This window comes from Lissotriton helveticus, chromosome 4_1 (assembly GCF_964261635.1).
Source record: "Lissotriton helveticus chromosome 4_1, aLisHel1.1, whole genome shotgun sequence".
Lineage (NCBI taxonomy): Eukaryota > Metazoa > Chordata > Amphibia > Caudata > Salamandridae > Lissotriton > Lissotriton helveticus.
This window is the reverse complement of record NC_136063.1, coordinates 445,452,387-445,477,177: the sequence shown is the minus strand read 5'-3', so window position 1 is coordinate 445,477,177 and position 24,791 is coordinate 445,452,387. Positions and strand designations below refer to the sequence as shown.

The 24,791-nt window shown below is 41.6% G+C and overlaps 1 protein-coding gene across 4 annotated transcripts in view; it reads left to right on the top strand.

The window, feature by feature from the left end:
• The window catches only part of ESRP1 (epithelial splicing regulatory protein 1), a 395,873-nt gene that overhangs the window by 159,184 nt on the left and 211,898 nt on the right, over positions 1-24,791 (top strand). For all 4 annotated transcript variants that reach the window (XR_013610504.1, XM_078687020.1, XM_078687021.1 and 1 more), the window contains exons 8-9: positions 11,706-11,838; positions 11,926-11,968. Coding sequence is in view for 3 of the 4 variants with exons in the window: in XM_078687020.1 (XP_078543146.1) it covers positions 11,706-11,838; positions 11,926-11,968 (176 nt within the window). In the remaining variant the exon portion in view is untranslated. The remainder of the gene's footprint in view (positions 1-11,705; positions 11,839-11,925; positions 11,969-24,791) is intronic.

Genomic DNA, 24,791 nt, shown 5'->3' with positions numbered 1-24,791 from the left:
GTATTACACACATCTTAAGGTCTTAGGAAATTCCTTCCACAGCTACTCCCACTGTTCTTACTGCTGCATCATCATATCCATTTTTAGTACCCTGCTACACCTCAATCTAGAGTGCCACTCATATAATAGCTTAGTTCTGACAGTTGTACAACATGAATCTCTAATAAGGGCCCTAGAATTCGAGTAGTTTCTGAAGAGCTTTTCAAACTGGGTCAAGCCTCATATAGCAGCTTCTTTGCTCTCTACCACCATTGATCAGTGACTAATATCCTTTTCGTCTGGAAATCACTTTTATACAAGTCAAATATGTGCTGCAAACATATCTGCTATGTCTTATTCCCCCTTCACTTCTCAAATGCATTAGTTGTCATTGCTGGCTTTACATGTCCATTATAGGCAATTGGAGTGAATGATAACAAGGAAGGTTTTGGTGGCAAAGTAGTTGTCCGTCTACTCCAGCCATCCTTCAAAGGATGCACAATGTGGCTTAAACGTAAAGTCTTACTTCTATCCTTTTTAAGCAGCCAAATCTCTTTCCACAATGTGCACCCTGGCATCTCTTAATCCGAATGAGTCCATAGTTTATCTGACTAAGTCAGTGACCATTCAAAGACCAAGCAGAGCTGCTTATCATATATTTGGAATATTTCGTTTACAGACATCCCATACATGCCCAAGTCATAAACGGGCACTGGAAAATTGAAATTATTTCCCTCCACAGAAGAAACATGTACAGAGCTTCTTCATTTCAACCATGTCATACTGAGTGACCTTCACCTACAGGGTCTAGAACAAACATATATGTAAAGCCTGGACACTTGTAATGCCTGTAAAGTCACAACTTGTTCCCTTTGAGACCACCGTTCAACACAGTTCTCTGCTTGTTATCCTTCAGTTATACATACATTTACAGAATCCCATACATCTACCATTCATGCCGCCAGCCTAAGTAAATAGAGTGCCTCAATAGTTTACATTATATTTCCAATTCAACGTAAAATCTTCATTAACACATATAATTCGATAGATAATGAATATATATATGTATATATATATACACACACACACATATATATATATATATATATATATATATATATATATATATATATATATATATATACATATACACATTACATAAAACATACATATAAAATCTTTGCCTTCTTAAAAAAAGTACGACGTAACATAGTCCGTGTCATTGCAGCAACAAATTCTGAAACGAGAGAGAAAGAAGACTAGACAATGGCATTTGTATTTCACTTTTGCTAATTTGTTCGAAATAACAAACCGGACACTCGACTATTGACAAGCCTTCTCTACACCATGTGTTCTCCAAATTTAGCACAAAAATAGGCATTGAACCATTTCGGTGGTTGATTACAGATGTGAACCACCTTCTTCAGGACAACAGACATCGCTCATATAAACCTAACTACCGTTAAAAACCTGTATAAACATACACATTCATCTTTTATTATACATAGCCTAACATCAACGTGTTTCTCTAAATTCGTTATTATGTTTTGGTGCAACGATTCAATCGCAATGGTAGTATCATATTAGAAAGAATAGTTTTATAATAAACAATGCTTTCATCTTGAACGATGGCACAGGTCTTCACCCAGGCGCTGGGTATCTTACAAACATCTTTACTTAGTCACTCACATGCCACTCTAACTTCTCGTCAATCACTGTACCTATGTACTCGTCATTGCCTATTCCAAAGATGATATTAACGCTCATCATTGCAAACTTACAAGACCACTATTTATAATAGGCGACACTCGCACATTCAGGGGCCGATTACAATGCGGCTCGTAAAGGTTCCGACATACAGTCTGAGCCTTCATAGCCGTATCATAATGGGCCATTCGGTTTCATTTCCAAGTGCCTCATTACGATGGAGGCGGTCGGAAAGGAAACTGGCCGGTCATTCAAGCTGGATTCTGACGACACAGAGAGCACGTCCACCAATCTGAATGCGGCCTGTTATCTCAAGGGTAGCTCTTTCCGCCCTTGAGATTACAATGCACACTTTCCGACATGGTTTCCATGCTGCTCTGTCATCGGAAAGCGTGTTAGGAGCCCCCTTTGGAGTATGGCCTCCGGTTGGAGGTCGAGGGGGCACCCATGATGCCCCCCTGTTGATCCCTGCACCTTGTGGCAGGCCTCTTGAGGTGCCTGCCACGGGGTACAGAGATGAACTACACCTCCCATTTTACTATCGGAGCATCCATTCTGGCCAGTTTATGGCCAAAATGCATGCTCTCATAGTAGAATATAGGAATGCAACTGAACAATGTTCGGTCGCATTCTAATGGGGCGGTTGGGTCTGCCGACCGGGCGTCGGTCGGTCCTGTGACCCATGCGGTGTCAGGCAGAAGTGATTCTGCTGACTTCATAATGACTCCCTCTAGTTTATTTCAATGTATTCAAACTCACCCAGCCAAAGCAAAAAGATTTTTAGATCATGTTGGTTCAATTATAATCAAGATCCGGTGAATTTGTTTTTCCAGTCTGTCAAGGGTAATTTCCCACGGGTCTCTGAATACTCCCCTGGACGTCGGGACATAAATTAAACTAGACCAGACCCCTCTGTTTCAGAATGTGTGAGTGACATCATAGAGTCCCTTTACGGAAGCTATGGGAAATCATACCTTTTATCTCTGGTGGGTTTTCCCTCAGGAAATTACGAGAATCCGAAATATACTCACTGATTCTTAAACAAAGCTTGGCTGCTATGACTCGTGAACAATGAGAGATTTTCGTGGTCCTTAATGTCTCCCAGTGCCTGTAAAATTTGAAACTAATAGAGATAAAGGTATGATCTCCTGTGCCACCAAACTGTGCTGAGAAGAAATAAGGGGCCTGCGAAAGTGCCCCATAGCAGCAACCTGGGATGACTTACTGTGTGCTGGCCAAGCAGGTTGTAGTGGAAGTAGACTTGTTTTGCTCTAATTACTGCCAAGCCTGAGAGCACCTTGAAGGCACTTCAGATTTGAGCTATGACATCTACACAGTCCATATGTCTCCGATATATATGAGGACATCAGCAGCATAGAGAGAAACAGCATGTGTCTTGCCATTGATAGGTGTTCCCCAGGCCCTCCCAAACTGACAGAGGTGCTGTGCATGTGGTTCCATCGCTAGCGGAAATAGTAATGGTGAGAGGGGGCACCCCAGGGGATACCGTGGCTATTTGGAAATGGGTCAGAAATTTGTTGGCCTGTTTTCACTGTGGCCATCTGTTCTGCATATAGGAGTTTGATCACCTGCAGCATCCTGTCACCCAGGCTTATTTGTTTGAGGACCGTGAACATATACTCTCAATCTAGCATGTCAAAAACCTTCTCAAGGTCTAGAAAAAGTCAGGCGAAATGGGGCTGGTGGGGTGGGGCTACCTCTATGCAGCCTGCGAATGTTGAGAGATGCAGATTTGCTCAATATCAATCCGTTTTGGTTGTGGTGGACTCACTTGGGCATGTGTTGCAACAACCTTGCTTCTAGTATTTTGGTAAGTATCTTTTGGTCGCTTTGTAACCTGGACAACAGCCTGTAGGAAGCAACTTCGAGTGGGTTCCACCCTGGTTTCGGACGGGAGATCAACGGTGCCTTATACATGGATTGCGGTATGAGTCCAGAGGCGAGAGCAGAAGTGTATAATGTTGCCACTTTCAGGGCCAATAAGTCCTTGTATGTTTTATAGAACTTGACAGGTAGACTTTTGAATCCGGGGATCTGACATGTGGGGTTATGCACCTTTAGACCCCAGGATCTTCTGCCTCGTAATTGGGCTGTCATGGATATTCCTCTGCTCTGCTGTCACTGCTTGCAGCGTATTAATGAGGAAGAATTTCTCAACTCTAGGCTGCCGCAAGGCAGACAGGGGCTGTACAGTGGTTGATAGTGTGTGCAGAATGCCCAATGTAATGCATCGTGGGAGTACACAACGGAATAGGGAGCGATGTGGATGGCTGCCACTGGTGTACCAGCCGATTCACATCTGAGCAGCCATTCCTGCAGGTGACACAGTTTGTCTCCTTCTTAGCTTGATACGCCTTGCAGTCAGTGCAGCACAATTACTTGAGCAATCTGGCATGGCGTTGTCCTCAATTCTTTCAGTTTGTCATGAGACCTCCAGCTGCCCTAATTCACAGTGTAGGGTGTCTCACTCCTATGGTTGTGTGTATGGTGTAGCCCCTTATCACCATTGTTATAGCATCTCACTCCACTAGTCACGTGGTGGCTTTGTTGTTATTTTCTGTTATCTAATTTGTGATTATTTTGCATGTTGATTCATGGAATGCTTGGCCTTCTAATACTGTGGGCTGTAGTATCCATGTAGGAACCATTGGGACGTGTCCCCACCCAGGTGATTCGCAGCAAAAGTGGCTTATGGTCTTTCCCAGGTACTTTGTATCTGTTACCAAGTTACATTGCTTGGTAACATAAGAAGCGATCCAGTCTAAAGTAGAGGTCATGTCAGGAGGACAGAAGCAGTACTTCCGCACGTTTAGGAGCAGGGCTCTCAAGCTGTCCACTACTGACCACTGCATAATCAATTCCGATAGGTTGGTCACAATGCTGGCTGTGGATGAGCAGGGGAGAGTGCCATCTGTCTAGTGTGGTATCTAGGACACAGTAAAAATCACCTCCTATTATACAGGGAAAATGGGACAACGAGTCAGATAAATGGAAAGTTTTGCCACGAAGTGTAATCATTAGGTATACACGTTCTAGGAGCACAGCGGTGCAGTCTAGTACCCCTACAACAATGACACAGTGCCCTTCTGGGTCTGATACCATGATGGTGCAATTGGATTTATATAGCCCCTACTATCCCTGTTGAGGCATTGAAGTGCTTTATGATGAGGAGCATGCCACTCCGGATTCCAAGGTTAGTGTAGTGGTTTTTGTGATTGGTAATGTGCTATCAGAAAAAACTGCATGCATTGACTCCATTTACTTTGTGATATATTAATACCAGGTAGGTGTGATCATTGGTAGGGGCTATGTGGTTTTGGGTGAATGGTTGATGGGATAGATTGGTTGGCGCATATTAGGTAATGCAGGATTGCAGGATTGCAGGATTACAGGGACAGGGTTTTAAAGAGGAGAGGTTGTGATCTATAAAATGAGGTATCAGCCAATTGCAAAATTACAATTATAAGGATTGAGTCAGAAATGGAAGGTATGCAGAGGACAGAAGGTAAGAAGAGGGTCACTATGAAGAAAGAAAGGAGAGGAATGAAGTGAAAGTAGGTCAAGGTCACTTTTTCATGCAGGGTTTGAGTATAGTGGGAGAAGGCTTTCTGAGAGAGCAAGGAATAGGGTAATGTAGGCTGTAGATGGAAACAACATTGTACATTGAGTGCTCCATATCCGGGGCTGGCAGCTTAAACGTGTGATTCAGAGTGTCCACATCATTTAAACATTAAGAGCCCTAACTTTTGGGTGCCAAGCGCAGGACAGCCCTATTAAGCATAGACTGGTGTATCCCAACCTTGGTACAGGGTCTGTACGCTGCAAAAGGGGAGTTGCGCAATACAGAAGATATGGCTGTGTTACTTAACGTCACTCTACTCCTGGACAAGGTCAAGTAAATCAATAGACTTGACCTGTGTATTCATTTCACAATTCATTACAACATAGTCATTACTTTCTTACATGTCATGAAAAGGAGAATCACTCATCTTTAACATAAATCCAATGCACCACATCAAAGACTATGACAACACATAAACACTTTGTGGCAATAAATTTGTAACACACTGTGTGATAATAGTTGTAAGTTGAATACAAAAGTAACTAAAGGTGCTCAACATTAAACAAATGAGTGGTAAAGAGTCCTAATACATTTAAAGACACAGTGTTTAGCCAATTATTGGAACCAGTCTAATATTTCATGAACCAGATCGATTGTCATTAAAACTATAGGATGGCATAACCCTCTTGGTGCCTCCATTGGGGTTTCATTGCCATCTAGTATGGATGGATTCGTGATTTCAGTCTTTTCACTGTCCATACTCATGTAAGTAAAAAGGAAAAATTCCCCGATGTTTCTCACCGACGTGTTTCAAACACTGGTTATTAGGGGTTATCATCAGGACTAAGGCTGGTAGTGTTTTATTGTGTCTTCAAGAGAAGACCAATTCCATGTTTGGATGAATTATTTCAGATGAATTATGTCAGATGAATTGATCTGTTCGATCCTGGGGTTTATTTTTCAGTTTGTTGTTCAGGGTGAGAAGGGTTCTTTAGGTGAGACCAGCATTTTCTCTTTCCTGATCATTAACCTTGTGGCTGTTTCTAGCCAGACACAGATAGTTCAAACTTCGTTGTGCCTCTGTTGTGGGAGCTCAATGCTGAAGACTACCCTGTAGTGAGGGGGGCTTAATCCCACACAAAGACTGTATACAGAACGGCATAGAGAGATGTACTTGAAAAGGAAGCCACCCAAAACAGTTCTCCTGCCTGCTCCTCTTGTCTTAATCCTTTTAAAATCCTTGTCTCCGTCACAACTCAGAACAACAACAAAACACGCTTCACTCCTGCCCCCACAACCTCTGTGTTGAGTTTCAGAAGCTGCCCAGTTCTGGGATGACGACGGCACAGGCACTTTCGCAGGTTATATGCAGAAGGATATAGAATGAGTAGCAGGAATGTTAGATGAGTGACTAAGAGGTTAAACGGTCCTCTGAATATTAAATTCCAGATCCATACACTGGATTAAAGTACAGGGCGGCAGACAGTTTTAGATTCTGGGGCCAAAGGAATGAACAGGAACTCTCAAAGGACAAATAGAAAGGTATTTCCTACTAACCCCAAAAATTCTGCAGAGCAAATTAAAACAGTGGATGGAACTCTCATCTCCTCGGATCCAGTCAAGAAAACTTTGTTTTTTATCTTATTGCTTCACTTAATTATGCAGTCCTTTTATGTATGCCAAGACATAATCACTACATAAACTCGACCACCTCGACCTTGTCATTGTCATCTTTATTTTGTCTGGAACATTGTTGGAAGTTATTGGTCACTTGTGGAGACCGCACTAATGAATTCTCAAGCTCCTGTTTCAATGGAATCGGTGCCTATTGCCACGCTTTTGCCGATATCTTCGACAAGCCTACAATATTTTTCTTCCACCACATGCAGAGTTTGATTGTGGAATTCCAGTTCTTCTTGGCACCATTGTCCGTTATTGGTGAATATACTCCTGGGCAGAGAAAGAAATTGTGAGGCAGTAGTTACAAGACAATCTTCAAAATGGCTTAGTTATGTGTTCCCCTTTACCTGCAGGCACCTCTTTACTTTTGTTCTGCAGACCAATGAAGAGTTTGCATTGTTTGTCATGGATTGAATAAGGCAACCATTTAAGATTGCTATCCATTGCCTTAGATTCAAAACATTCTGGAAGCTGTTAGGGCAACCACAATTTTCATCGAATCAGATTTCTGTGGAGAGTACCATATTTTTTGCCCGAAAGAAGGTGAAGAATGGAAGATAGTCTTTCGAATGCCATTCAGGCTCTTTGCATACAGAGTAATGCAATTTAGGCTATTTAATGCCCCTGCTAACTTCCAGTGATATTAACCATGACTTATCGTATATTTTGAGTTTGTGGTTATTTATTTGGATGATATATTGATTTTCTTTCTAACAGCTGAGAAGACCACCAAAAACATGCATCTACTCTGTTAAAGAGACTTAGACGGCATCATCTTTATTGTAAACCACCAGGGAAGTTTGAATTTGAAACATCTCTTGAATATATTGGTTACTGCCTTACTTCAACGAGTCCTTCAATGAAACTTAAGATGTTAGCAGCTATTTAATTGCTATCATCACCTAGATGCAATGGGCTAGCTAAGTTCTATCATCAATTCACTGAGGCATTCACTCATAAGATTTCAAAAGACTTTAACTGAAGCTCCAGTAGTATGGCATCCAGATCCCACAATGAAATGTATTGTGGAAACCATTGCTTCCGATAAGGTGTGGGTGCTGTCTTGCAAAAAGAGCAAGCAAATGATGGTCTTGAACATCCTGTATTTTATCTATCAAATGTCCTAATGTGAACAATATTATACAATGTTATGGGTTCTGGCAATGAAATATGCCTGGGAAGAGTGGAGGCATCTTTTGATGGGATTGTGATAACCTTTTGAAAGAAGAATTGTTCAAAGGAATTTTAACATTTTTACAGAATAAGCAACTTTGAAATAGTCATCAAGCTTGATGGGCATATTTTTTTTGTAACCTAAATTCATCGATCTTGGAATGTGGTAGGCGATGCTCTTTCCTGTCTCCATTTTGCAGAAGACTAGTCTCAAGAGCCAATCTCTTAATATTATCTAATTGAACCGTAGGTGTGGTGCAACTTTTTTTCCAATTGTGCTTATGCTCAAATCATCGAGAGACTTTAGGGCATTCAAAGCAAAGCCCCTCTATCGTGACATTATAATCTATATTTTGAGCAAAAGCCTTATACATTGCAACTAAAGAATTGCATTAAGTGGTCCTCGAAATCTGTCATGAGTCCGCTGTATCTGGGCGCAGGGGAGTTGGATCTAGTCTGGAGTTGGTTTGTCGATCATTTTGGTGGCCCTCTGTAAGTCAAGATGTACAAGATTATGTTTGCACCTGTCCAGTCTGCGCCCAGGGTAAGGCTGATCCTGAGACCCTTCATATTTCTACAACCGTCGCCATCTGCTCCTTATAATTGACGTCCCATTTCAGTTACGTTTATTGTTTATTTACTGCCTTCTAAAAGGTAACAAATAATTATGGTGACGACAGTCTTTCTCTAAGATGGCCCATGTCGCACCACTCAAAAAAGATTCCTTTTGCTGTGGAAATAGACATGAATGAAGCGGCATTTATTATTGAATGTATAGATGTGAATTTGCTGTTTTAGTTGTCATGTTATAGTGGGATGATTGGGAGGGCAGGGTCCCGGTGAATCCCATTAATTTGACTGAAGGCGCAGCAGCACTTTAGAAGCTGTCAAGGCTTAGTAGGTTCAGAAGAGACAGACCCAACTTTTTTGCTGAGATAGATAGAAGATTTTTTGTTTTTCCAGGGTAAGGGGCTTATACAACAACAAGACTAGGGATTGTCTAGTTCAGATGTCACAAACCTTCTGACGAAACCAGACCAGGTTCTTCTTTATTATTCGTCTTATGTAATTTTTCTCCAACAAGTGCACAGTGCACTATACTACACTTACTTCACTTGGTGATTACTTTGGCCACGAAGCACTGCATTGGGGGGTCTACCTGTGCAAGCACTTTGCTAATGACAGAGACATTTAGCTATATACATTGGTAGCTGCTCATTTATTAATTTACTTGCAGTTATTGCAAAAATGATGCATCTTTAACATTTGTATTATGTTAACTCATGCCCACCATTCCTGTTTGGATTACATTGTGGCTGCTGTTTCCAGTACTAGTTTAGAGAGTTGTTACGCGCTGAACACAAGCTTTTGTGTTCAACTGTAGCCTAAACATTGAGGATGGTTTCATTCTAAAGAATATCAGTTGTTCTAGTTCTTGTAAAGAGCATTAATCCTGGTATAGGTGATTGAGCGCTCTTTTTCTTTGTAGATAAATTTGCACTGTATAAAATACATGCATCCTTCTATATAAAATGCTTGGTGTTGGTGTGTAGCATGGTCTGGGGGTGTTGAGGATTTTTGAACCAACCATAAATATTTTTGTGTTCCCTCCCTGTTTTAATGAGCACTTATGTTTAGTTTATGTTTGGATATCTGAATTGTTAGGATGTGCATAAAGTGTAACATGTTCATTGTTTTCATATATTGGTCACCAAGAAAAGGATTTCTGTGAACTTTTACTGTTTTACATCTACTGTAGTGGACCTCTTTAGTAATGCGATATTAATGAAAACATTGACGTGATTAAATCCATATTAGATTGATGAAACTTCAGTTGCCACCCTATCACTAATGTTGCTTGGATTGAAAAAGGTTATTTACTACTTTGTCAGACATATTTATTTTTGTTTAGTGTAACGTTGGTCTCCTAGTAGCCAGGCCAGCCTTGCGCTATATAAAACAGGGTCATTCTAATACCTTCCCCTATTTCATTGTATTTCCTAAGGACGTTGAATGTCTTTTAAGTTATACCTGCTATTCTTTTACACGAAGACAGTGCTTTGCTGGATTTCCTCTTAAGAGCTTTTCCTTACTTGTTATGCTGTTAAACCCATTATTTACTCCTGGCTTTACTCACTTGATCTGGTTTTTCTCACTATTGGAATGTTTTCATTTTCTGGCCTTGCTTCTTAATGAAAGGTAGTCTGGATGATTTGAAATACATGTTCCTCTTTTTCACTTGGTAGTTCTAGTTTGGTGGAGGTTGAACCATTCTAACAGTTAGGTCCATCCCCTATGGAAGTTATGGATGGCTACACATGGGAAATTAATGGGCTTATTTAGCCCTTAGTGTGTGGCTTATTGTCTTGCCAGGGAGACAGAGTATGGTCATCGCTGTTACCCAGCAGACCCACGGCACACAGACTGCTGGGTCTAGAGTCATTGGTGGCAGAACCAGCAAGGTTCCTCTGCCTTAAAATGAGCAGTTTTCCAGACTCTAAATATAGCAGGGGAATGGCAGGTTTGGTGGGTTGGGGGGGGGGGGGGGGACCACCGGTTTACAGCATTCATTCCTCTCCACCAAATCCTAAATAATGTCATTAGGTCATTGTTCTGGAAAGTAGATTTTGAAGTTTGTTTGGTGTTAGCTCATAGCGAGAAAAATCCTCATCAATTATCCGCTGATAAAACATTTGTGTTTTTACACAGCCAAACATTTGTGTTTGGACTATCATTTTTCCTAATGCCATTTAATTCAAAGAACAAGGCTTGCACACTGAGAATGAAAAGAGGGCATCACAACAGAACATTTATCTTGTCTTTATTTTTGGGTCTGTTCCTGTTTCTTGTTGCTTGTGCACTATTTTGCAGTTGGATATTTTGGCATCTGCCTTGCGGTCTTTGGTATCTCTTCTGGCATGCTCCATCAGGGCAGACTTGCCCGTGGGTCATGCTCATTTGAGGAAGCTGTTTCAGGTAGGACTCTCATCTGAGGTCCCATGTTGCTTCTTGGGTCCTACTTGCTACTCAACACAAATGTCTCAATTTAGAAATAATCCCTTACTCAAAAAAGTTATTTTGCCTTGTTGGTATTAGTTCTTTTATAGAATCACACATCTTCGCTAGGATATTATGGTTAGGGGTGCCCTGTAGGTCTCCTACTTGACTGAATCTAAAAGGTCGAGGCAATAATAGAGGCCCTTTCAACATCATGCGTGCATCTTTCAATCACTTTATCCTATAATGTAACGTTTACAGATGAACATACCAAGTTTAATGAGAATTATGTGTATGCAATATGATTGAATGCTGGAAGTTCCTTGCAGCTAATATTTTACTTCTTGAAATGCTCGGCTGATGTCAAATTTTTGCCTGTAGGATTGTTAACATAATGCCTTTTTAAATTAAGGTTTTCACTTTCTAGATCTCATGTCCACGTGGCTTTCCCACTTTTCTTTTGCAGTGGAATCTAGGGATTCACATCGTAACTTAAAATGTTTTGGAAAAACAGTTTATACATGGTCACCTTACGTAAAATGGACTCTTCCAAAATCATTTCTTCTTTTTTTGTTTTGCACTTCAGGGGAGGTGCTGCATTGTGCCTCAATGCTCAGGGAAGAAGAAATGGGGAAGCGGTTGTTAGGTTTGTAAGCGAAGAGCATCGCGAACTGGCACTGCAGCGGCACAAGCATCATATGGGCAACCGCTACATCGAGGTATGAACTTCACGTTTTACCACAGCTATTTAAACAGAAGAGGTCTTGGCTGCTTTACGAATTTTAAATACGTAATTTCCTTTTCAGGTATTCAAAGCAACTGGAGAAGATTTCCTCAAAGTAGCAGGAGGTAATATTCTTATGCTAATTTGTACCAAGAGATTCTCAGTCATTGCACTGGGGAATAGATTTGCTGTTTCTGCAATGGGCTCTTATGTCTGCCTTGCGACCTTTGATTGGGTCGTCCGAAATTAGTCCAATGCCCATCTTTTATGTCTTGATTTGTCACCATTGCTTTTTTCACAAGTGGTCACAAATGAACTGAAGAGTTGGCATAATAGTTGGATTTGTTGTTCGTGTTAAAAACACACATAGGCCATGTCTAAAGCAGGTTTATCAAAAAAGACTAGATTTATGAGGTTTATTTAAAAGTAATCTGGTTGGGATGACCTCGCACATTAGTGAGGTAGACCGAATGTACGCTTAAAATGTTTACACATCAAATTTTCGAAACTGTTGAAAATTCTTGAAATTTAAGTGACAAAGGACATTTGTGTATCCTGCACTTCTCAACCTCAACACATCTTTCACCAATGACTATTGTACCAATTTTCCTGGTTAACCCTCTTAAGCAGCTTGGATGTTCTATTTATTTCTCCCCTTGGTTCAACTCGTTGGTAATTGACGAGAGCTACGCAAACCAGAGAGTTCCCCTGCTCTCAGCCACCACGCTACAGGAAGAGACACTTACGGATTCCTTCCTTTTTACTTTTTTAGGCTGAGCCTGGGCAGCACGTGCGCTGCTCTGCGAGTCACGCTGTATTCGAGAATGGACTTGAAGCCCCACCCACTCTCTGCCCATATTTGCCATTGGCTTGTGTCATTTTCCTTCGTAAATGTCGGCTTCTGATTAGTTAATAGGGTTGTTAGTCCCTCCTTAATACCTCCTTGTCTTCATTTTTAACCTCCCATGAAGACTGGCCCTTTTAGTTTGATTGTTACATGGTAAGTCCTACTGTAGGCACAATATGCTTTCCTGCAACATTCAGCATGCCATGCGCGCTTTCAGTTTCCAAGCAGCCCAGGACACTGGCGGTCACTTCTTTGGATTGGAATAGTTCTTGCATTTACAAGAGTTTGAGCTATTAGCATTGTAAATGACAATGCGTTTTATTTGCGTTAATGATCAAAATAGATAAATGAAAGGCATTGTCATTTACAATGCCAATAGCTTAAACTCTTGCAAATGCGAGACCTATTGCTTTGTAAATGCTTGCTTTTCTTGCGCTACCTCAACCGGCTCCTAAAGATTTAGTTATTTAAAGTTTTATGTAGCTGGAACCAGCTGAAGGTGCTTCCAGTCCCTTTAGAAATACACAGTAATACATCCAAGTTACAAAAAAGTAATTACTCGTACATGCATACACATTTATAAAAAAGTGTATATTTTCAGTACTCACATAATCCGAAGGGCTCACTCAACTCGTTAGTTACAAATAAAACAAGTATTGGCAAAGCCAATAGATCTGGTATTGACTGCCACAGATTTGGCTCTGTCGATATTTGTTTTGTCATCGTTTTTGGGCGTCCTGGCATTCATCAAAGCAACCAGAAGAAACTGATTTTGGTCTATAGGAGTGGAAAACGTATGTTTTAAGTGACTTCCTGAATCTGAAAAGGTCTGGATTTTGTCTCCGGTAAGGAGGGAGAGTGTCCCAATGTTTGTTCAGTTGCTGGGATTCAAAAAGAGCGGCAGCCATCACGTTTAGAGTAACATTGCTTAGCGTATCAAAGCAGGATGAGTGCAAGGTTCTGTTTGGTTGGTAGATAAACCATTTAGACAGAAGGTAACTGGTCCGACACAATGAAATGCCTGATGAACAGGGCAAAGGGATTTAGAGAGAACTTTGCGCTCGATGGTCAGCAAGTGTAATTGGCATCTATAGAGTGTGGTGTTTCTTTCTGTCCATGATGAAAAGTTAGCCTGTAGCTCATTTATGAATCTGCTGAAGCATGTGGATCAATTTCTTAGGCGCACCAGAGAACATGCCATTACAGTAATCAAGCCTCAACATAATTGTGGACTGGTAGACGATTTTGCAAGTGTTTAGAGGCGGTAGAGGAGTAATATTTTTTAATTTAAAAAAATAATAAAAGAAGCAGCAGGTGGCTGTAACCTTTATTAACCTTCAGGTGAGGCATTTGTCCAGCCAAACATTAGGGCTCTTAGCACAGGGCCGTAGGGGACCCTAGGTTTTATGGCAGCTGATAGTCTGACCAGGCTCCAATTGAACAGCATAGGACTTCTCTCTTGCCCCTGTTTAATTTCATGGTGATTTTGTTCATCTCAGAAGCAACGTCAGTGAGGCAATTTTTAAACTCCTCTTTGCCTCAGTGGGCCATCCAAACTGGTGATAAGCTGCATGTCTTCTGCCTAGATTGTGACGGGGAAATCATACAACCTGATTCTGTGGGCCGCAGGTGTGTATATTACGTTTGGCCTTAAAGTATATCCCTGTGGGCCCCCTTGCCTTATGTATATGGATCAATCAATCAATCAGGATTTATAAAGCATGGCTAATCACCCAATAGGGTATCCAGGTGCAGAGTAGTATGATGAGATCTTAAATGGTTGGGATCTGTCATGTTAGAAAGACTGTGGTTCATAGCCTGTAAGCAAGTCCTTTAAGCATGAGCTGGGCCTCGGACGCCAATCTCATGTAGATGAATCTGCAAGATATCATGAGAGACGATCTCGAGAACAGCACAGAGGCCAAGAAGATTGAGAGCCACACTGCTCTCATCCTTCAGAATCCAGAAACCTTAATCTGGGTTGACACTATACTTTAGAGTGTACGAAATTCGAGCTGGGTCAAGTATGGAATTAGAATCCAAGAAAGAGGGGATAACAAAATTGACATATTCCTCCAATACCTTAATGGGAACCATTAGAAAAGCAATTGGGCTTTAGTTGCCAGTAGAACAGGAACTAAGGTGGGCTTTTTTAAGATGGGAGAAACAATGGCATGCTTCCAGGATGACGGCGTCATGGATGAAGAGGCGTTTCACAATTCAGTACCTGGATGTAAAATTATGAAATTGTTTAATAGGAGCATTTGAGTCCAAAAATTAACCAGACAGGCATTCAAAGTATGCTAATCATATGGGTTTTTGGTGCAAAAAATGTCAAGGCCTGAATTAAGGTACCCTGACTAAGTTTGATCTATGCTCTCTACCTGTGGTCTCTTCCTTACAGGCATAATTGTCTTTTTGTTATCCATTAGTCCCCGTTACATCTGTATAAGATAGTGGTCTGCCAAGGGAAAAGGGTTAGTCGCCCAACGATTAGACAAGGCGCAGAAAAGGTCCAGGGTGTAACTTTTGACATCTGTGGGCTTGGTGACAAAATATGGTAAGCCTAAGATTTTTCAGGCATTTATAATGTTAAAGTTATTAGGGCAGTCAGCCCTACCATTAAAATCTTAAACACTTATTAATTTGGTGTTTGAGAGTAATATAGGAGCAAGAAACTCTTAATAGATGTGAACTAAAACATTAATTAGGCATTGGTGCAATAAATTAAAATACCATAGTAGATTGACGAGTGTGTAACAAAGAACAGAGTAGTGCAGCAGCATTGAAAGCATCTAAGGTGAAGTTAAGTATGTATATAAATTGTAGATGCAAACCCCCCTCCTCCTTCCCCCCACTCCCCCAATTCTACAGTATTATGGTCTGATGTAAAACTCTGTAACCATCAGGAATAGCAGTGGTCCGGTCAGGGTTAAAGGACTCTTTGAACTAGGTTTCTGTGAGAAACAGGATGTTAATATCAGAGCTGCCAAGTATATTGTGTATCTCCTAGTTTTTTTACTGACCTGTCATATCCATTGGGATGGTCGGTCGCTTTGCGTTGATTAATCTAAAGCACGGATGGATACTGATTGAATTCCAAGAGTTGTTGCCTAGTGATTTAGATTTGGGGAGTCTCGGATTAAACTGGTAACATGGCTGGTGCTGAGCATGATCTATGTGCAGACTGGTACAGACAGGCTTCCCTTTGGTGTGAAGCAGGTGCCCCCTGTGTGCACCTGAGGCACTGCGGGCAGCAACCCCTTAAGTATAGCCCACAGTTTCTTTGCACATGTTCTGAGCTGGACTGCGGTCCATAATGCAGTTAAGAAATGTCCATTGCTATAATTAAAAGCCAGGTAGAAATTACAACAATGTCCAACGAGTTATCAGTTAGAACAAGCAAAAAAAGGAAGAGTTTCTAAAATAGTTACTATTCCTATCTGGTTAAGGAAATTGTCCGTAACTTATATCCAGATCTTCGAATAGCTGTGAGCGGTCACTCTGTGCAGCAAGTAAACCACAAACAAAAAAGTGCCCGATACTGTGTGATGAAGTCTAAAATGGTGGAAGACAAGCAGGGCAAAATGTCCATTAATGAAGTAAATCTAAAGCGACATATAAAGATAATGTTCAAATGTATTCAATGCTTTCTTTGTGGCCAATATGACTCCATATGATATTTTATGACCAGAGTTTTTGGAGAGCCATGTGTGTGCCTGCTGCAGAACACATTGGACGCAACCATGCGTGGTTGCATAACTGTCCACCGTTTGGCAGCCAGCAGCAGCAAGTCTCAAGCCTAAGCTCGGATGAGGTTCGCAGAGCTCGGCTTGCTAACTCCATACCCCTGCTAACCTAAGAATGAATGCTGGATTAGTTTACCATTTTCTTCTTTTTTGAATGTCTTGCAAACTGCCAGGACATTAGGCGGAAACGCCATCTGCTATGCTTTCATTGTTGCCGACCGCCTGGCGCGGAGTGGAGCAGCTGGATGCAGCAGACGAGGTCTAGCATAAGCCTCCGCTGTAGCTACAGCTTCAGTACCATGTTATGTTATGTTATGTTATAACGCATTTTATTAAGCGCTCAGCTACTCGGACCGAGTGTCCCGGCGCTGTCAGACCCAACACAACACAACCATCACGGCCGAGGGGAGTTAATTGCAAAACAACCACGTCTTCAGCTCCTTCCTGAAGGACAAAAGGGTCCCGCATTTCCTAAGTGACAATGGCAGTGCATTCCAGGCTCGGGGAGCAAGATAACCAAAAGAGCGGCCCCCAATGCGAGCGCGCCTGACTGCCGGGATAGTGGCCAGTGAAAGGGACGCAGAGCGAAGTGCTCTGGATGGAATATAAAGTCCCAACCGCTTCCTTAGATAGCCTGCACCAGAGCCATGAAGTGCCTTAAATGCCAAGGTCAACGTCTTAAACTCGATGCGTTTCCGTATCGGAAGCCAGTGGAGGGATTTCAGCAGGTCCGCAGCATGGGACCTCCTGCCAAGGCCGAAGATGGCGCGAGTGGCCGAATTCTGCACCACCTGCAGACGTGCGAGAAGATAATCAGGGAGGTCGAGGTAGAGTACATTAGGGTAATCAAGCCTCGATCCCACCAACGCCTGCACTGTACTTTTCCTGTGGGCAATGGACAAAAAAGGAAGGAATTTCCTGAGCATTCTCAGTATCCTGAAACATTGACCCACCAGGCCCAGGATATGCGGTTTAAGGGACAAATCAGTGTCCATCTTGACTCCCAGGTTCTTTGCCATCCCCGTCTCCACAGAGGGGGGGGTGGATGTCAGCCGGCCACCAGGACTTCCAACAAGGGTCAGGAGGGCACCCAAAAAAAAGGACCTCAGATTTATCTGGGTTGCATTTCAGCTGGTTTATATGAAACCAGCCGAACACAGCACCCAGGCAGTTCTTAATCAGCTCTCCATCAAAGACCCTATTGTGCCGAGGGTGCTGTGGCAGGGGTAACTGCTGCAACCATATCTGCCTACCTTGGGGAGCCAGGGAGGGCTAGATGTGCGGCAGTGCAGTAGTGCGGTTTTGCTGGGAATTGTGAAAAGTTGTTGGCGAGTTCTGGATGTGATTTAGGACCTTTACACTTTGGCAGACGCTAGTATGGGATTTGGATTTACTGTGTCAAGTAGTTCTAACAGTGGTTCTGTGATTGTGGTGACTGAGACATTGTAAGTTAAAGTAATTTAATCAATCAATCAGGTGACTTCTAAAGCGTGACTACTCAACCGTAAGGGTCTCAAAGCGCTGGAGGGGAGGGGAGACAGTTGATCAGTTGAAAGGCACTATGGTTCAGTGAAGAACCAGGTCTTGAAGTCCTTCCTGAATTGAGGCACTGACTGTGATTGCCTGCGGTGGAGAGGCAGGTCCTTGCTGCAATGTAGGAGAAGGATCTCCCTCCTTCCATGGTCTTGCAGATATGTGGAATGGCAGCCAGGTCCAGTTATGGGGAGCAGTGGTCTCTGGTAGTTGCATGGAATGCGAGGCAATGGTTGAGATATGTGGGTCCCACATTGTGTAGGGCTTTGTAGACGTGTGTGAGAAGCTTGAAGTTGATTCTTTAGTTGACTGGGAGCCAGTAGAGGTCTCTCAGATGGCCAATGATGCGGTTGCGGAGGGGAATATTGAGGATGAGTCTAGGGGAGGCATTCTGAATGTTCTGCAGTTCCACAAAAGACTTAGTGGGATGGCATTTTAAGAACAGAGTTGTAAGGGAAGGAAGGGAAGGAAACTTAAACCTGTCAACCTCAGTCCTGTATGTTTAGGAAGGCTCTTGGGACACGGCTGCAAGGTAATACTCATGGAAGTAATGATAATAACAATAACTAATTGGATAGTGCACAGGAGAACTTAACCCTTTGCGTGCTGGTGCTGGTGATGGAACCACTCCGTCACCAGCCATGGACGCGCTGCGCTAATGACGGAGTGGTTCTGTCATGGCCCGGCCGCCGCGCCTGCGCGGCATGAATTCTGTGCCTGCGCTGAGCGATCTATTGAGCGTGCGGGTCCGTGACGGAACCACTCCGTCACAAGCACAGCGCGCCCATGGCTCATGACGGAGTGGTCCCGTCACGAGCATGGCGGCACAGCGCGGACCCCCCCCGCCGCGGCCAAGGGGTTAAGTAGAAACCTTGATCAGGACAGTTGTCATATGACAAGGAATACCCAAAACTGTCATCTAGAGAATCAAGGGGATGTGACTAATGTGACTAAAGATTTTTCCCATACCATGGATATGGATATGTTTCCCCCACCTCATCTTCTTCCATTGTTGGAGATAATGGTATTGATGCAAAAGATTTTGCAGGGTATTTTCGAGTCTATTGTCTTAAATAGTGACAGTTTGAAAACGTATAAGACCTATTTACAGTCAATAGCCGGTAATTGCAACATATAATACATGCGTGTCTTCTTCATTAGGATCGGTTGAAAGAGTGGAAGATTTCCCATGGCATGGGGAAAGTGAAGGATGGGGATGGTAGCATCAACAATTGAATCGCCACCCTCTGAGTATATATTTAAATGTCCAATGTCAATAGAATAATAGACAAGTTACTCAGAATATTATTTTGGGGAGATTGAGTCAGGTCTAGAGAGCATAATGGGCACAAATGAAAAGAGTAGAAATTAAATGCCTGGCTAGTAGAAGTAAGGAAAAGCGTACATCTTTAAAAACTTTGAAAGAAGGTTAACTCTGAAGACATTTAAAGTAGTGAAGCTAGGTTGCAAGGACACATCTAACTTATAGTGTATGTTCTGAGAGCAGCTCAAAAACACGCACAAATACTAGAGCAAGAAAGGAACAGCATGGCCTAATGAGAGTAAGGACAAGAGGGGTTGAAGTTTAACAGGGAGGAGTCCAAAACTAGTAAGAAAATACAAGATACCTTGAGAGACGAGGCAAGGGGGTAAGGTGTAATTGAAATATGGGAAGAATCCCAAGACCCTGTTGATAACCTGCAAGGGAAAATAAGTTTGGATGACATGGTAAAGAATAAGCAAAACACTATGGAATCCCCAGCAGGCAATAAAGCACTATGGTACATAAGATAAATACAGATTTAAGGATGTAAATAAACAATATGTATTTATGGAACCTGACCAAAAAGGTAAGCGTGGTAAAAGGCAAGGAGAATTAAATCCCTTAATTAGGTTTTTTACTCCAGATATTCTGGAAACGTCCAAGCCTTCGTTTAATGATATCTAATGATATAAACAAGTGGGCTTTGTGCAAAAAAACGCAGGAGCAGAGGTAAGGAAGATCTTGCTGTACTCTGCACTGATCTGGGATACACTATTAAAAGCAGAGAGAAAACTGTTTAACCAAGGAATAAGATTTACAGCTGAAGTCGAACTTCAAAGTACGGAAGAACCCTTAAAGAGCTTTATACAATGTCATTCCGTTCTATGGGAATAGGAATACCAAGTGAAGTTGTACTACCACGATGATGAACAGGGCATTAGGCATATAACAAAAGACAGGGAAGGAACAATGATGATTATATGATCCAGAGAAGATTATATGAGGGGCATGTCATAAGTGAATGAGGCCTTTAATCCAATATCTCTGGATACTTAAGAAGTTAAGACAAGAACATCTTCCTTTAAGGTAGGATCCAATTCTCTTCTACATCCTAACTTATTGACATGATCACTTGCTATTGTGTGCAACTATTGAGACTGGGAGAGAACAACTAGTTCACTGTCTCTCGCTCTCTTCGTTCTGATAAAAGGTGTTTGGATGCAACATGTACTCTGGGGGACATTTATTATATGTGAAGGAATTGTTAGTGAAGTATTGATTTTATAATGTGTTCTCTTCATGCATAAAGTGCAAATAATTGGTTTGTTATGTATATAGTTTAGTTTGATTGATAATTTTATACAGTTTGTTGAATATTTATTGTGTCTTGTTTATTTCCTTTTGTGATGTAATTGTTTAAAGACCAAGGTCATAATAAATGAAATTGAAATGCGTGATCTTTTTTATAATTTGGTATCCCTTTGTTGCTTGATGTGTTTTGAAAGTTTAAGCTCTACATTGTGCTCTTAATTTTCAAATTCTTATGATGACCCGTGAACAATTTTAGGGTCAAAACACCAATTTACATTCCATGGCAAAAATAATTTTTGAAGCCTTATTGGCTACATGGGAGCATTTGGCCAATTTCATTGTATGTGTTTCTTGACCATCTCCAACACAGAACCATGTTTCATTGTTTCTAACTAGACGTTTACACTCACTACTTGCCTTGCATTGCTTAAGGCATCTTTGAAACTGCACTCACACACTTTCATGGGACCACCCTCTGAAGCATTGACCTTATGTTTTGGCAACATAGACTACACACTTACATTTAATGAAAAAGGCACATTTGAATTTTGAAAATTCTTTTCATACAACCATGACACACTTCTTATTAATCTTGAATAGGCCCTACCAGTACCATTTATAACTGAGATTAAAAGACAGAGGTTTATAAATTAGCTCTCTTGGAGAAACACATTCTCCTCAAATTAATTTTAAAATGCTCAACACTCCAAGAACATGCTAGTGCCTCTATCTCAATGATTGTGTTTGTCCATCAAGTAGTTTCGAAGGAAAAGTGACAGTGAAGCCTTGCTGAGGCCTAACAATACTAATAACAGCACCCAATCCATCACAATATGTTCACAGTCAAAATATGTGTAGTGCAAGAGAGAAAGGACTAAGAGGCTCAGCCCTATCGATGGCATCCTTAAGTTGCTTAAAAATGACCTATTATTCTTGCAACTAAATGTGCATTGTTCTTAATAAGTAGCCTGAGTGATACAGCAGGGACAACAAATTAAATACAAGGCTAGAATGCAATTCACATAATCCCAAAAACTCTCAACATATCTTTGTTGAAAGATTGAGACATGTTCAATATTATGTTTAGTATTTCTTCTTTCCCCTTTAAAAACTCAGGATTTGTATAACCTAATTATTCAACCTCACTGGCCAAAAGCTTAACTTTTATCAACTGTGATGTCACTTCTTTCTCAAGCACAATAAAGAAAATGCCTTTCATTATGTGTCACAACAGAATTATTGGAGACCGAAATATCTACCTGAAAAGCCATCAGACTCTCAATATCCCCAATTAAACATGCATGGGCTTTTGGACTACTGAAGTAGAGAAAGACCAATTCAGTGGGTTTTCGGGAATATCCAAACGCTCCATTAGAAGAGATGAAACTGGTAATATGTGTAGAACTGGTAGTAAATTCAACCTGGGCATGTGTGAACTTTACATAGATAGCACTAACATTTTAGTTTCATCCAACAGTACAAATATAACTTCTGTATGCAGGGCAATGGATAACAATGTACAAAAATGTGTCTGTTACCAGAACAAAGATTTACAGATTATCTCAAGTTTCCAGATATTTGGCAGACCAGCACGATCTGAGATCCACATTGCAGCATCCACTTGTTCAATCATACCTTCCAATCTCATTTCTGTGGTCTATTTTCAAAGGTTATTTTATTTCTCTAATAGGAACATTTCTCAATGTGTGTCTAATAAAATTACATTTTTATTAACTGAATATTATGTCAAAATAATTTAACCTTACCTTTAAAGTTGTCCACAACTATCATGCAATATATAGGAGACTCTAAATCGTTGACAAAAAAGCACAATTTTTAGCATTGGGTTTGGGAGCAATGCCTAAATTGCCGTGGCGAGGCCTGCCCATAATGTATTGCCCCCTAATTGCAATATACAAAGCGAGGGACAGGGACGGTGGCATCAACAATTGAAGCACCACCCTCAGTCTATATATATATATATATGTATGTATATATGTGTATATATGTGTATATATATATATATATATATATATATATATATATATATATATATATATATATATATATATATATATGATGTTAATTAAAAGACAGGGAAGTTAATCAGAATACTACCATGGGGAGACGGAGGCATGGAAAGAGAGCAATCAATCTCTACCTCAATCGGCCATGACTGACAGTTTCATATTTGATATTTACCTATTCTTATATTCAGTTTGTAGGGAACTTGTGAATGTGCGCTTCAGTAGACCCAGCCGCCTCAATTTTGGTGGAAAAATGGCCAATTTTCCCTCCTCTGAAAAATTATCTTTCCGCAGCAGGATATGACTGAAAACAAGAGGAATGATTTGTAAAACCAGATCGAGAAAATTATTTTTCAAACACTGATTTGCATTTGTTGGTGCAATTTATCCTTTGCCCTATGAAATTTATTTCAGTTACTCTGTCAGAGACTACAGCATCTTCAACATTGGAAACTGTATCACCATTCAAAAGGTTGATGGGGTAATAGTCCTCTGTATACTCATAGCGATGGTATTTGTTTCTACTGAAGATGTATTTTAAAGTCTTAGCAATTGCTCTTTAAATGTTTTGCTCGAGCAGCGAATTATAACATGAACACTAATGTACAAATCCATAATGCTGCCCAAATCACAATTGGCAGCCAGAACTTTAGGTGCAGTAACATGACCCTACTTGTTAGTAGTGTAACTGGTGATGGTATAAAAGTTACATATTTCTATAATGATGTCTGGATCCTCTGCATAAATGTATTTGAGCATATCCTGTTACTCAGTAAAAGAGTTACACTCCCTAGCGTTAACACCTGAGCTAAAGGCAAAGGTGGCAGGTGCTCAAAACATCTTGACCCACCAGGACCAGTAAATTAAGACTTTTGTTTCTGTTCTCTGCTGATTGAGGAATGTGAGTGGTTGTGTGCCACACTGCATGATCACATTTAGGTTAAAGTGATGGCCTAATGATGCGAATATATGAATAAATTATTGGCTACAAAAAGCAAAATAAACTGAAATGCAGATTGGGTGAAACAAAACACAAAAATATTAATAGGGCGCCAGCGCTAATTATTATTATTTGCCACTTAGACTCCACAAAGTAAACACAGCAACAAAACACCCCGGAAATGTATACCATACAGCGCGTGTTCCAACCATGCCTGAAGGCCTGGTCACAAGCTCTCCTCTCCACCCTGAGATGGCCACAGTGCATTTCTAATGTGGCTGTGTCGCTCATGGCCAGAGGATACCTTAAGACTTGGGTCGAAGCATCTCTCCGCTTTAGATGCCAGCTTTGCCTCTGATGAATGCAGTGTGGTGCCCGGGCAACTGTTGCGCTCTCCCTGGTTGGAACACCTGGCCTGAGCGGTGAATCGGATTGGGCTGGAACCTAGGAGATGCATCAGAATTTACTGTAAGGTCCGGAAGAAATATTGCTGCAGACGAAGGCTGCAAACTGGGTGAGGAGGTGTGAGTGGCAAGGAGTGGCACCGCAACAGCATTTTGTCTGTGGGCTCTTGGCACAAATATGTGGTGAATCAGTGTCGAAGGCTCATTCAAGTAAGGACAGAATAGTTGTATTGTCCCAGCAGAGCCCACACATTAACCCAACTACCAGCAAGACAGCAAGTAAACAACAAACACATTTAGGATGGGAGTTATACATAAGCCACGCCCACACTGCAGGCACTATTATGAAAGAGACCAAATAAGTGTACAGCTGATTCTTCTATGTTATGGCTGACATGCCTACTTGCAAAGTGCTGCTTCTTGTCTGCTGCAAAGGAGGCTGAAATGATGATACATCTCGGATTATTTGTGCAGGAACATTTATTACTGTAAAACGACAGAGTATGCCTGGGGAGGAGAAGAGCCCCTGCCCAGCAGTGACAGAACGCAAAATGTATCATCCCCCCAATCCCCCCCTGCAGAATGTGACGAGGGGCCCTCAAGTCCCTCATCTCTCACAGACACTCACTGACTGGATGGGGACCCTGGAAGAGTTGGGGGCTGCCAGCAGGGGCGGCCTTAGGCATGTGCAAGCTGTGCACCTGCACAGGGCAGCCAAACCCCAGGGGCCGCCACGCCAATATATATCCTTACTATAATAATCCTCTGAGGATGGATACATATTTGTGTGGCGGCCCCTGGCAGGGATTTGGCGGCTTCTGGCTCTGTTCTACTTCCAAACCCCCTAAACCCCCACCACCCCCCTCTTCACTA